The following is a 14,514-nucleotide window of genomic DNA, read 5'->3' on the forward strand; positions in this document are numbered from 1 at the left end:
CAACTACAGGGTTTGGTCAATTTGGTCCATGTACAAGCCGCTCAAACAGTCAATATCATTACGTGATCATTTCTTGGCTGTCAACGATCTGAATAAATGCTATCTCGTTTGAGTTCAATCAATTAAAATCTAGGATAAAGAAAGGCTTGTCCTTTTATCAAGGAATGGAAAATGCTACATAGCCAAGACATTATATTAAATTAGTATTATCTCTTCATAGTGGCATCAAAACCAGTTTGGCCAATATAGGTTGACAATAATCTACTTGTTGCATTAAGGGTCCTTTTGAGAAATAAAGAGAGATGGATATTTTGTGTTGCCGATATGGGTCAAACAATACAATCAAGAATAGTTTTCCTACTGTTCAACCCATATGAAAGGCAAGAAAAGCTCCATGAGTCTGCTCTCCAAAATCATTCAGCCTCAACAGTTGCTTCGCTAAAATTGAAATGAAATCCTTTTGCCAGTTGAATTGGCACAAATTCCGAGAGAAACCCAACCTCATTGCCTTCAAAAGCTTTTCACATGTTCATAACAATCCCGAACTCAAAGTCTTTCCCAAATCCCCAAGCTAGATTGGCCAGGTTTCTAGGTTAACAAAATATAGTCCGTAAAGGTATGGATGCATTGTAAACAGAATGTACGTACCTTGTATGCTCTGGACTATAAAGCTCATTATACTGAATTTCTGCCTTACAATATATACAAATTTTTCTTATAAAATTGCCAAGGAAATTGCTTTATTTGACACTAGGAAAAGATTTACAAACTGGTCCTCTGTTTTAAGACAATAATTTAGTTGTTGGAGCTCCTGCACCATGTTCTTTTAATTGTTGCTTAAATATCTCAGCTATCAAACTTCCTGATGGATACCAGATATCAAGCTTAGCAGATGTTAACTGCAAAGGATAAGTAAGTGAAAAGTCAAGAGACTTGAACAGTACAAATTAAATTTGATTTCTCTTTCAACAGGTCTGTTCGAGTTCGTTGTTTTCCTGATTCCTTAAACTGCCCCTTGACTTGGATAGCTTTGGCCATGTTTCTGTCATAGTTTCTGACAAAATAATTGCTTTCTAAACTATCATGTAACCCACAACTGCTAAGATTTTCTGATACTATTTCAAATGCACAAAGTCATGTAGTCTTTAGTGTAATTTGTCACTCATGTAATCTACAAATGCTCATCTTTCACTCTGCTCGTCATTTGATGTTCTCTAACATAGATAGTACAGGGTGTCTGCCTTTCACTCTACAAATGCTCATCTTTCACTCTGCTCATCATTTGATATTCTCTTACATGGTACAGGATGTCTGCCTTTTACTCTGCTCGTCATTTGATATTCTCTTACATAGTACAAGATGTTTGCCTGAAAGAAACGTTTAAAACATTTCAATATTTTTCTCAACTTTAAATTTAAAAAATCACACTTTTTAAATTGAAAGAGTATTTATATTACTATCTGCTTATTATTTAATTCCAAATGATTAATCTAACCAAAGCTAGTTACCATGATTCTTTGCACAACACACAAAGATTAACACTTATTGAAATAAGAACCAATTAACATACCTGTGTGAAATTCGGTGGAATTTCACGACTATGGAAATCAGCAATACTTGAATACTCCCCAATCAAAGCTGTCAAAGGTAAAATGTCAGCATAACCCAGCCTACCAGTTGTTCAATTGACATTAAATGCAAATATAGAGGTGTCCTAACATGCCATTGAGTTGCATGGTCGAATGCAGATGTGTTATTTTCTGTTAACTGAATTAAAAGCACGTGCTATATCTTTAATTATATAGCATCTTCAGAACTAACAAATCTTGGAGCAGGCAATCACAGTTAGATATACTATTGAAAGATGTGAACACCAAGGAGAAAGAATCACTTCTATTCCATCATAGTGAGATGTTGACAATTGCATTTGGGTTTGGGTTGTTACCCATCCCCTAGAACAACTAGGGAGTCGTGAAGAATAGTTTATCTCTAAGAGTGTTACAAGAGAAATTGTTGCGAGGGATGCAACCATTTCCATAATTTCAAACATGGATAATGTTCTTGTGGAGATTACCAATAATGCTAAGAAGGACAAACTACAAGCAGAAACTCGCATAATTAAAAGTAATGTGGTGTCAGAATTGCAGATAGTAAAAAGAATCGAGTTTTATTTTCAGCTTTGGCAATGATTTATGAGATCTTAGAGATTTAGACTATTCTTTTGACTTGATCCAATGATATTGTAGTTTGCATGGGCTCCTAGATATGACAATGGTGTATTTGCTAAAACCTTTGTTTATCTGTACTAAGCTCAACATAGTTAAAAGCTCATATACAGTGATCAAAGAGAGATCAATAGCATAACACAACAGACAGCCATTCCTTATGACACGGAGCACAGAAAGCCAAGAGAAAAAAACACAACTCCCCAATAATAGGAGTGAAGGAACCTACACCAAGTTTAAGGTCATAACTTGCATCAAATTGTACTTATTCTTAATGCACTGAAAGCTCGCCTAACTCAGATTGCCTTCTTTAAGAGCCACACCCATGGAGAAGAGTAGTTCGGCATCAGAATTGGAAAAATTTTGTTCCAATTTGGCAATCCGGGCTTGAAAGTTCTTCAACTATTTCTGTTGGAAAAATGGAAGCCACATATATTGCTTGAAATTTGATTCCACATGTACAGTAAAATATAATTATTAATCATTTTTTTTTATCGATAACCTGGATATTTAATATTGCTTAAAAAGGGAAGATTACAGTCATAAAGCTGTTAAACAGCATACCACTACATGGGGTCTCACCCCTACAAAATCACCAGAACCTGAGAAAGACAACAGATCTACAATCCCAAACCCCACAAAAACAAACCATTCTTAAAGACTTCCCCACCCACACCCCGACAACCCCAGGGGACCCGCTTATCTAAACCAACCAAGGGCCTCTTCCCTTGAAAAATTAGGAATGCCCTGACTAGGGCCTGCCACATGGGTCTCCCGCCCACCACCTGGCGAGGTTCCCGGCCTGCCATCTCGCAGCATGCTCCGCTCCACCACCTTTGCTTGCTTCCGGGGAATTTGATGTCGGATCAGAGGATGCCCATCATCATCCAATGGCGCCTTCGACTTGATAAGAGTCGTCTTACCACAGATTTTTACTCTTTCCGCCGGTCCCAACTCCCTCACAAAATTCACCACGTCCCTCCACCCCTTTCTTGCGTCCTCCATTTGGACCTCCACTGTCCAGGAAGCCGACCAAAGCACCAACGGCTGCACATCACCCGTTTCCACACCAATCCTCCGCCACGGTTCTTGCTGCATCCTCAAACCTTTACCAATTTCTGCACGCGCCACCACATCCTCCAGCCCTCCCGACCATTTAGGTCTCAACACCAAGGACGTCACCTTTAGCACCTGCTCAGTCAATCCACCCACCATCAAAGCCAATCCCACAAACAACGAAGAAATGTCCAGATTTGTTCGAGGTCTGCAATCTGACACTAAAAAATTCTTCCCCAACCATCAAGCGCACAGCTCTCCAAAACACATCCCCATCTACCCTGAAAACATTCGACAACCGATTACACGAAATAGAACCCAAAATGTTGGCATCTGACCATCTGTAGACAGTGAGAAATTGGCTTCCATACTTCCCCACACTCTCGTCCACAACCTGAACTCACAATCCAAACCAAACCAACACCAACCACTGCGAAATGACAAAAAGCCAAGAGCCAAGACCCTAAAATAGCTAGCCCACATCAAGGAATAATCACTCCACACGTAGCACCTCAAACCAAGCATCATTAACTGGACATCCCTCCAAAAGCCGCCATCATCACTCCTACGTCGTCGGTGCAACTTGCTACTTGATCATAGCTCACATTCCACAAGAAGCATTACTTCCCACAACTCCAATGTCAAAGACAAACCAAACTGGCCTCAAAAAAACAACTCGGGTTCTCTTCCCACATCTTAAGCAAAATCAACCAAATTCACAAGAACCAACATTTCGTAAGTCCTCAAATAAATAGAGTTACTCTCCAAAGAACCATTAGCACCAACATTCGAAAGCTTGTCAGCCTCGACATTCGCCTACCTGAGTACATGCGACACCTTAAACTCGTCAAACCCACAAAGCAAGAGATTCATTCTTCTAATGTGTTTATCAAGTTGCCATGCCTCCAATCCGACCTTTGGCAATCCCATTCAACACAATCTAGGAATCCCGCTCCAAATGGAGTCTCTTCACTTCCAATTTATTTGCCAAAAGAATGGCCTCTATAACCGCTTGACACTCGGCCTCATTGTTCGAACCATCCACCAACCTTTTTGCTCCAAAGGCTAGAATGCTTCCACATTCGTCGCAAGCTATAACCCCTATCCCGGAGGTCCCGGGACTCCCCCTAGAAGCACCATCAAAATTAACCTTAATCCAGCCCTTATCTGGCGGAACCCATTCCTGACTTTTTTTCACCCTTCCTGTGAGGATTAGCCCTCAAAAGCCCATTAGCAGGCCTAACTATTAATCATTTTGTGATTACAAAGTATTGTGCAAATACTCTTAAGTATTGCATTCCAATACAACTTCCCCTACTTCCCAAATAATCATAGGGGAAACTAACTCCAACTAATTACTTACTAACTTAAATTATTTTGTTAAAATGTAAACCTTAATTTTTCCAACAGATTCCATGTTGATTCAACTGAGTTATGCAAGTTCTGGGAAATATTTTATTGGGGAAATTTGCAGTTAGGGTAAATAGAAAAGCACCTACATTTCTATAAATGAGTAATAACCAGTTATCTAAATGATTCAAAAAATGATTGCTGGAAGTGGTTATGACAAGCCAGGCAACTTCCTAAGGCAGTCAGTGAGATAATAAAGAAGTTTCAAAGTTACGAATGGTGATCGAACAACTACTTTACACTTCCAACAGATTGCACTTAATTTGGATCATTTGGAATTAGAAAATTTGCAGTTCCATTTGGCAATAAGATGTGGTTCCAGTTGCAAATTGAGGTAAACAAGAAGGTAGATAGTACTCAAAGGGAAGAAAAGATGCCTAATATCATTGGGGCTACCAACAATGTTTGAAGACATTCTGTGACGTGAACATTATGATAATGACAGGTGACGACATTGACTGCTAGAAGGAACCCTGTACAGAATAATGGAAAATGTATAGCTAGAGGAATGCTTGAAGGAAATGTAGATCTCATGAGTCATAAGCCAGGCGACATGGATTACAAACAAACCGGTGCTTATATTAGTTATTTAAAATGAAGAGAGCATGTTTTCATAGCTCTTTTAATCCTATCTTTCTTTTTTATGTAGTATGTTGCCTTCATTACTTCTAATATCTTGTGACTAAGTCAAGCTTGTCAATTTGTCCTAAATAATGTGTACCAATTATGTATGTGAAACTAATAACGACATAGATCAGTACCTGGCCAGGTTGATTGTTAAGGAATGTTCAACCAGGTGGAGGTCTTTAAAGAATTGATTAATTAGAGATTTTGAAATGATAATTTCTAAAGAGGCTTTATCATGCTGAATACTTTCTTTTGATTCATCTTTTTCTGGCACACATCAAAAAACCAATGTATTACTTTCTCATAATGCCATATAACTGTAGAAGGTGAAAAAGTAGGCGAGAAAATACATCATATTGAGGAACACCCACGTATTATTTGGAAGGTGGGAATACATTTGCGAAGGAGTCAGTGGCTTAACTTTAATAGCAAGACGTAGATGAGACTGAACTTCATCAAAGTAAAGAAATACACTGAAATTCGGTGAACATACATGTTTATCATGCAAATTCTTTAGAAGTTAGAAAAATACAAGTAATTATTTTCTTTTTGAGCACATCCATCTTTCTGTAAGGGAATATTTTCCACATATTCATAATTCCAAACATCTTTAATATATCTAACACTTATCCTCTGCTTCATCTTTAACATATCTAGCCTAGAACAGAAAAGAAAATATAGAAAATTAATTATAAATAATAATTAGTATATTAAAAAATTTAAATGATTCAAAATACAAGCAGGGGCTAAAATGGAAGTTGCACAAACCAAGACCTTAAGACATAATTGTTTCTTGTATTTAATCAATCAAAATACTGGATTTTATTTTATCTGATGTTTCTGACAGCCCACATCCAATGGAAAAAATTGTGATTAAGAACAAAAATAAGCATTAACAATGTAAATTATTACAAACTGCAATTCCATTCCACATTAGATATTTCAAACAGAGGAGAAAAGTGAAGGCAATGGAGTGGTCATCAAGTAAGTTATAGCCAAGTTTTTTATGAGTTGCTCATCTCTTATTGCTTGATAATCATACTCGCCCCTTTTGGTAAAAAATACATTGCATTAGATCAGTGCAAAAGAAGCAAGCTGCAGGGGTTATATAAGATTGCTTGGTATCATACTAAAATATGCCATCTTAAATGTCCACACATAAACACTTCAATCATTCTCACCGAGCAAGCTTCTAAAGAATGTTCTAAAGAAGTGGCATTTCAAGAATCGTGTGGCTTCTCTTTTTCCCCTCTCATTTAACAGTTCCAAATAAAAGTTTACTCCCTGCCAGTAGAAAACACATCATTAACATGAAAAAGGTAAAAACTGCTACCAAAAGTGTCAACGATATCTTACATTAAAAACAAGGATACAATGACTTTTAGAAGACTTGCCTCATAATTTAACCATGTTCTTGGTAAAATGTATCAAATGACTTCCTTAGTAATTTTTAGATTTAAATTTTTATGCATCACCAAGACTTTTTTGCTATAGGAAAGCATGACAGCATCAGTAACCTTATAGCTCAATGCTAACCTGGTTTAAGATGAAAATATTATATAAGTCCCACATACTCTATTTGAAATCTGATAATATGATGCAGATGTTATAATACCTAGTGGAGACAAATAGTGCATTGTTGGGTTTAGCCTCCTCTTCCATGGTAAGTGCAAAAACCTCATTTTCCACCATATCCTACACAGCAAACCAAATAAACATTAAATTATATGAATAATCAACTATAGAAAAAATGAGAAAATGGGATGATAAGAACTATTAAGTATAATAATGTCCACGAATGAGCAAGGAGAACATTGTAGCATGAAAACAGTGTCATCATTGTTGTTTTGGTGGTAAAGAATACCATTACATGTGATCATGTTTGTATACCTATTCTACGAACCGATAGGAATTATGCGGAAATTTCCTGTGGTTTGAGGCATTAGCACGCAAATAAATTTTTAAATGCAAAATGTCCAACTTTAAAAGTAAAAACATAGCTACCAAGAACTTCAAAAGTAAAAACATAGCTACCAAGCTAGGTGGGTGGGCGCATATCAAGTTTACCAAGTACTTTTAACAGGTGAGGTGTGCAGGGCCAAATCTAATGACATTGTGAATGTCACATGAATGTCAGTTGATGTATTTAGGATGTCGAAGGAAAGGCAGGAAATATCACAATTCTAACTGTGATTATGTCCAAAAGCACCCATCGTCATCAAGATAATTTTTTATGACCAATTAAAACCCACTACATCAGTCAATAAAGGTCATTAGGAGCTTAGGGCACTCCTCTATTACTGCAATAAATTACATCAGATTACCCCTTGCATTAAGCATTTTAGATGAATAAAGATTTGAAAGCACAGAATTTCTTTCATCATTCATGGGCTCTCATTTTAGAACCCCAAGAAAGCAGTTTGAAATGAAGGAGAAATAAGTCATATCTTGGATTGCTGAAAACTTGAGGCATTAAATTCAAGGACATTGTCACATATAAAAGAAATCACAGTGATCTAGTTTAGTCAAAAGCTATCTTGTACTTCATATAGTTTCAAGGTTTGGGATTTGGTGCAACCCAACGATTTCAGCCTGCAACGATTTGAGCAGGTGGATCTTCCACTTGAATGCAAAGGTGGAGTTGTTTTAAGATAATTCAGAAAAATGTTAAATACATTAAGAAAAAATAGATATGTTGTTTGGAGGCATGTCCCTAAGACTTTTTAGGCCCTTTACCTATATTGGGGACTTTCCAAAGATGCAGAGATTTCCCCTTCTAAACTATAAGACAAACTGTTAGCGTTTATTGCAACTTCCCTGACACCTTTTCATCTCTATCTCAACATAGTTTATCATCAAAAAACATGACAGAAAAACACATAGAAGAACATCCAGGTAAAATGTAATTCAGATTATTTTACAAAACATTGCATAGTACAATCTTGCAGTTACAGTTCTGGCACGGTATTATGTAGTTCCTTTAGATAAAACTCACGGTGGACCCCATAAAGCCACCGGGGGATTGATGAAGAACTCTTCAGAATCACAAGAGCCATACTATTCAGAAAATAAGTCTCACAATTTCACAAGCTATCGTTCACAAAAGGATGCAATAATTTATTCTCAAGGACAAAACAAATTCTGAAACAGGAATTGATCATTTTGGGACAATACCATCTGAGGTGCTGTTTGCAACAAAAGGCTTTCTGTGTGGATTTTTCAAAAACATTTAGATGAAACGATTTACAATGAAAAAAATATTTGTATACGCTTAAAAATGAATTTGATTGATACCTGTACGATGAAGGTCGATTTTCCCATTCCCCATTGCTTGGAAATAAATGAGGCAAGATCATAGGCATTGTCAATCAACCCTGATAATGGGTAAAATTTAAGATTAAAAATAAAATATTATAATAGGAAAAAAAGCAAAGGTTGACAGATAAAAGAAAAATTGATATTTGTTTACCGAGATCGCCATATACAGTTGGTTGGTCATTTCCCTGTTTGGCAATCCTCTCAAGTTGACCCAACACTGCAAACAAACAACCCTAATAAATAACCCTAATCGAAAATATAAATATTAAGAGAATCTGCGAAAGATCTAAAAAATTACCTCTTTTTAGGCATGGTGGAAAATTATATATATTCAAGCTGCTTCTGATTTTGGTTCTTCCATTGCCCTTCCGTCTTTTTCTCCGTCTGCGTCTAACTCTCAAATCCATTTCTAACCCTAACCCTAAATTTGCAGTCTTGGCCCGGTCACGTCGGTGGAGTTGTGCAAACTAGAATGCTTTTCGAGACATTGTAAAGAGCTTCTTTATATAATTGTAATGTGGGGAGCCACTTAATATTATTATAATAATATGATTTCGATTAACACTATAATCGGGACTAATTAGCAATGATCTATTTGGATATTAAAAGTAGGAGAAATGATATGTTTTGTTGAATTAGATCATTTTAATCTAAATTGTTTAGGTTTGATTAAATGTTCAATGTGGGGGAGGATTTATTTGTCTTTTTAGAAAGGTATTAAAGTCTTTTATTTATTGTTCTCAAAATGGAATGTTTTATTATTATTTTCTAGATGATTTGTAAAATTTATTCAAATTTAATGGTTATTTGATGTCTTATTTTAGTGGAGAGTGTTGATGTTCAAATTTGCATCTATATGTAAACTTGCATCAAAATGAGAAATTTTACAAATACCCTTTCTTTGTAGAATCTTCAAAGAATTTGCTTTAAAATTTGTATGGAACAATAAAAGGAAAACTAAAAATAAATCTTATTTAAATGGCAAAATGTCAAATGATTATCTCTTATCTACACAAAACTAATTTGCACAAAATCTATAATCACCAACAAAACAAAATGAACTAAGGTTGCATGTGCCAGGGTTAGAGAGAAAAAATATATTCACCAACAAAACAAAATGAAGCACGATAAGGAAGAAAAAAGTTATTTAATTTGGAGATAATTTGAGAGATAATGTTAAAATTGTTATTTACTCTAATGTTAAAATTGTTATTTACTCTTATTTTGCGCGTGTGCACACACACAAATGATGAGAAGAATAGGCCTTATTTAGAAGAATAGATAAATCTCCGGAAAAAAAAAACACAATTATTTTTTGTATGTAGAATTTCATACACAGTTAATTGAAATATTTTATTTTGATTCCACTTTCATGAATTTTTATTTTCTTTGTGTATAACTCTATTGATGCATTCATACATGCAATAAGGTATAACTTTCATACTTAGTTTCATTAATGTGTTGTATGTCTTTATTTACTCTTATGGGCCCACCTTATCTCACATCGTAAATAATGGATGCTTGATAATGATAGTGTTAGCTCTTGTTGATAATAATGCTTGATAGATTCTTAATAATTGGACAATAATGTAGGTGCTCAAAAGTTCTAGTAAGAAAATGAGTGGGGTGAAAGATAGATAGGGGGAGAGGGAGGAACACATAGAGAGATGGGGGGGAAATCATAGTGATGCAAAGATTCTTGGAGTTGCTCCAAATCACCTAGTTGTCTTTCTTGCTCTTCTCCAACCCTCTAACTCCTCAAGCCCATCGAGTGGTACTTGGTAAGGGTTCTGCTATTTAGACCTCCAAGGCCTAATCCTCCTTGGCTTGCCTCCAAGGTATAGCCACTGATCTTAACAATCAACACTTCCTATTGAGGATTCCACCTCAATCCCTAACACAACTCCCTAGTGCTCCAACAACCTCTGCAAAGGATCTTAATCCTCAGACTTGTTCCGTGAGGGTAAAATGAATTGACATAGTGTCTTAGGTGTCTTCTAAAGGTTTGGTCACCTTTAAACCCTTCGTCAAGCCTTCCCAAGGTCACCTTGGCTATACCGGACTCCAAATAGGCCTAATTCAATTAGCCCTCCTATTACAGTTTTCAGGGCTTAGTTTCACATCTACCCACACAAGACCCAAAATAAATTACATCTATGAGTACCCTTTTCAAAGTTACATACAATATTGAAAAATGGCATCTGGGTATTTCGTACACATGAGGTTTCTAGAACTGTCCTATTTTCAAGGGTTTTAGGCCTACCCGGGTGACTTGCAAACTTGGCCTTAGAAGGCTTCACCAATCAAAACTTCTGCAAAAACCAATCATGGATTATTTGAGGGAATTCAATAGGGTCTCCAACCATGTGTCAACTTTGGATCTACCAATCCATGTGTGCTCTGAAAACGCACATCTTTTGTTGTCCTAGTCTCACCAACTCCTAGCTGTGAGCCAAGGGTATCATTGTAAAATCACCACAAAGGTTTGCAAAACCAAAACACCTACACTAAACATATTTATAGACCCTAACCTAGCATTCCATTGGATTTCAACCAGTGCCATCAGTGGATGCTCTGGCTAGAGCCATTTCTTGCTTAAACCCTAGCTTACAAGGGTTTTGCACCTAGTCAGAGAGAATGGTTTGAATCTCTGCAACCAGACACAATCAAACTTGATAATCTACCTTGTTGGAAAGTAGATTCACCAATCCCTCATGCCTTGCAAGTAGGTTCCTCTAACAAGTCTGTGTTGGACCGTACAACACAACAAAAACAAAGAAAGAACAATGAAAACGGTGTAAAACAAGGTTTTTCTTACAACCAAAACTTGCTTTGCATTCCAAAATCTTCCAACCCATACAATGAAGTTGTCCTTGGATTTTAATAACATGATTCACTTGGTTGGAACCAACTTATTCATGCCAACAACAAAAAGTGCAACTTTTGCAATGTTGCAAATGTTGCTTAGCACTTTTTACATCTTTTGGTTCGTAGGATGCAAACTTGCACTCAAGTGTACTCCAAGGCTCCAAAGGCCCTCTATGCATTCTAGGAGACCTAAAACAATGCATTGCACCCTATTACATGATGACTATGTTCTTAGAGTAGTGCACCTGTGAACAACGTCAACATTACATCTTCTAGGATATCAATATCCTAAACACAACAAAAGCTTGGACAACTCAACCATGACTTCATTAAGTCCCAAATGGTTGGTCCACTTATTACAACATGCAAGATAACATAAAAGACTGAAGAACAAACCAAAATTTGAATGGAGTGGTAGGGGCCCTGCACCATACTCCCCTGGGACAAAGAACTCAAGTCCCCTGAGTTAAGAGGTCTGCAATTTCCACACCATGCAGAAATTCTGACATCCACATAGCATCTAATTCACATAACCCTGCCCACTTTACAAGAATGTTTGTATACCCCTTTCCTTGTCTTCTTTACTACCTTCGTGTCCAAGATACTTTCCAACTTGACTGGTTGGCTTGGTGGCAAATCTCTCACTCAATCTTCAGTACCTTGTGATGAGGTGTCCAACTGATGTGTTTATGACTCTCGCTTGTATGGATAGAGATCACATACATTAAAGATAGGAGAAATACCTAAGGTGGGAGGGAGTTCAACTTCATATGCATTCTGACCATATTTATGCACCACCTTGAGCGGCCCAATCTTCTTCATCAATATCTTAGTAGGCTTCCCTTTTGGAAGTCTCTCTTTCCTTAGGTATGCTAGGACCAAATCGCCAATCTTAAATTGCACTTTCCTTCTTGTTTTATCAACAATCATCTTATATTGCTCGGACTTTTGTTGTAAGGTCTGTCTTACCTTACCATGCACTTCTTTGATTCCTTATGCAAAATTCTCACCTTGTGCACTCTTAGGTGTCATAGAACTGAGATCTCTAAGCTCTGGTATTCCCCTAGGATGAAAACCATACACTATTTCAAAGGGACTTGATGCAAAGAATCTTGGAGCTAATCCTATTCACCTTCTTGGTTTACTTGTCTTACTCAACCCTCTAACTCCTCAAGCCCATCCAATGGCACTTGGTAGGGGTTTTGCTAGTTAGACCTCTAAGGTCTAATCCACTTTAGCTTTCCTCCAAGGTATAGCCACTGATCTCACACAATCAACTCTTCCTATTGAGGTTGCCACCTCAATCTCTACACACCACTCCTAAGGCTCCAACAACTTCTGCAAAGGATCACAATACACCAACTCATTCAATGGGTTCAAAATGCCTTTACATAGTGTCTTTGAAGTTTTTTAGGGGTTTTATAACCTTCAAACCCATTTCCAAGGTCTCCCAACCTCTCTTACTCTCTAGTGATTCCAAATAGGCCTAATACAATTAGCCCTCCTATGGCGGTTTTCAAGACTTAGTTTGAAATTTTTCCACACATGGCCATAAATAAATTGCATATTTGACTACCCTTTTCAGAGTTACAAACAATATTGAATAATTGCATCTGGGTTCTCCATACACATATGGGAACCAAAACTGTCCTATTTTCAAGGGTTTTAGGCCTATCGGGTGACTCACAAATTTGTTCTTGAAAAGGTTCACCAGTCAAAACATCTACCAAAGCTATTCAAAGATTTTTCAAGGGCACTCAAAGGGATTTCCAACCATGTGTCATATTGTCTTCTACCAATCCACTTGTGCTTTAAAACCGCACATCTTCTGTTGTCCTAACTCACCAACTCCTAGTTGTGAGTCTAGGGCATCATTGCACAATCATCACCAAGGCCTGCAAAAACCAAAACACCTACTCTAAACTTATGTAAAGACCCTAACCTAGAATTCCACATTATTACAACTGGTTCCATCAATGGATGCTCATGTTAGAGCCATTTTGCCTTTAAACCCTACTTTGCAAGGGTTTTACACCTAGTCATGGAGAATGGAGTAGATCTTTGCAACCAAACACAACCAGACTTGCTAATCTACCTTGCTGGAAAGAATTTTCAACAAAATCTCATGCCTTGTAATGAGATACTTCTGACAAGTCCGTACTGGACCGTACAATGAAGCAAAACACAAGGAAAAAAAGTCCAAACGGTGAAAAGATAAGATTTCTTTACAACACAAAAACTTGCTTTTGCATTCCAAATCCTCCAACCCGTACAATGAAGTTGTTTTTGGCTTATATGCCCATGATTTAGTTGGTTGAACCAACTTTTCAACGCCAACATCCGAAAATGCAACTTTTGCAAAATGTTGCAAAATGTTGCTCAGCAACTTTTACATCTTTTCATCCCGAGAATGCAACTTTGCACTCAAGTGCATTCCAAGGCTCAAAAAGGCCCTCAATGCATTCTAGGAGACTTAAAAACAATATATTGCACTCTATTACATAATGACCTTATCCTAGAGTACTATAGCTATGATCAACATCAACATTACAACTTCCTCAGCTAATAGCATATTGAACACAACAAAGGTTTGGACAACTCAACCATGGCTCTATTGAGTCCCAAATGATTGGTCCATTATTACAACTTGAAAAACACATTAAAGACTTTAAGAACAAAATAAAATTTGTCTGGAGATATAGGTGCCCTGCACCAGGACTTTTACATGTACTTTGGTTAATCGAGTCATTGTATGCATATTTTCCCTAGCCGATTACCAAATCCCAAGTCTGCCCATGTTGTTTGGTGAGGCATCTTAATAGATTGCCTAAGGATCTATTTACTACCTTTGTCTGACCATCTGATCGAGGATGGTAAGCAGATGAAAAGGGTAATTTTGTGCCCAACTTTCTCCAAAGTGGCTTAAGAACTTTACATCCCTATCACTGACTATGCTAATTGGAAGGCCATGAATTCTAACTATCTCTTTGAAGAAGAGTCCTGCAATGTA

General features: G+C 37.1%; 1 protein-coding gene across 7 annotated transcripts; it reads right to left on the reverse strand.

Moving 5' to 3' along the window:
* Positions 1-9,114, reverse strand: LOC131061414 (uncharacterized). Of its 7 annotated transcripts, XR_009358684.1 has the most exons (8): positions 8,935-9,114; positions 8,788-8,853; positions 8,613-8,692; positions 6,934-7,013; positions 6,709-6,854; positions 6,500-6,598; positions 1,571-1,638; positions 8-1,367 (listed from the first exon to the last, which is right to left on the reverse strand). XR_009358684.1 is itself a non-coding variant. In XM_057995062.2 (6 exons), exons 1-5 carry the CDS (start codon positions 9,041-9,043, stop codon positions 1,608-1,610), a joined length of 366 nt encoding a protein of 121 aa, XP_057851045.2. In that variant the 5' UTR covers positions 9,044-9,114; the 3' UTR covers positions 1-1,367; positions 1,571-1,607. The 7 variants fall into 7 exon arrangements, 4 of the variants coding, with proteins under 4 accessions (XP_057851045.2, XP_057851044.2, XP_059065636.1 ...); XR_009358683.1 differs by lacking the exon at positions 6,709-6,854 and having other exon boundaries at positions 1-1,367; positions 6,500-6,602; XR_009110537.2 differs by lacking the exon at positions 6,500-6,598 and having other exon boundaries at positions 6-1,367; positions 6,713-6,854.
* Between the last annotated feature and the right edge of the window lie 5,400 nt (positions 9,115-14,514).

Source organism: Cryptomeria japonica, chromosome 8 (genome assembly GCF_030272615.1).
Source record: "Cryptomeria japonica chromosome 8, Sugi_1.0, whole genome shotgun sequence".
In the NCBI taxonomy this organism is placed as follows: domain Eukaryota; kingdom Viridiplantae; phylum Streptophyta; class Pinopsida; order Cupressales; family Cupressaceae; genus Cryptomeria; species Cryptomeria japonica.

Bases quoted from the DNA above. Each gene is read 5' to 3' on its own strand.
- LOC131061414 (XM_057995061.2), bottom strand. From the start codon at position 9,043: ATGGATTTGAGAGTTAGACGCAGACGGAGAAAAAGACGGAAGGGCAAT. The intron at 8,854-8,934 runs GTAATTTTTTAG...GTTTGTTTGCAG, and splicing joins TCCACCATGCCTAAAAAGAG to TGTTGGGTCAACTTGAGAGG. The intron at 8,693-8,787 runs GTAAACAAATAT...ACCCATTATCAG, and splicing joins AACTGTATATGGCGATCTCG to GGTTGATTGACAATGCCTAT.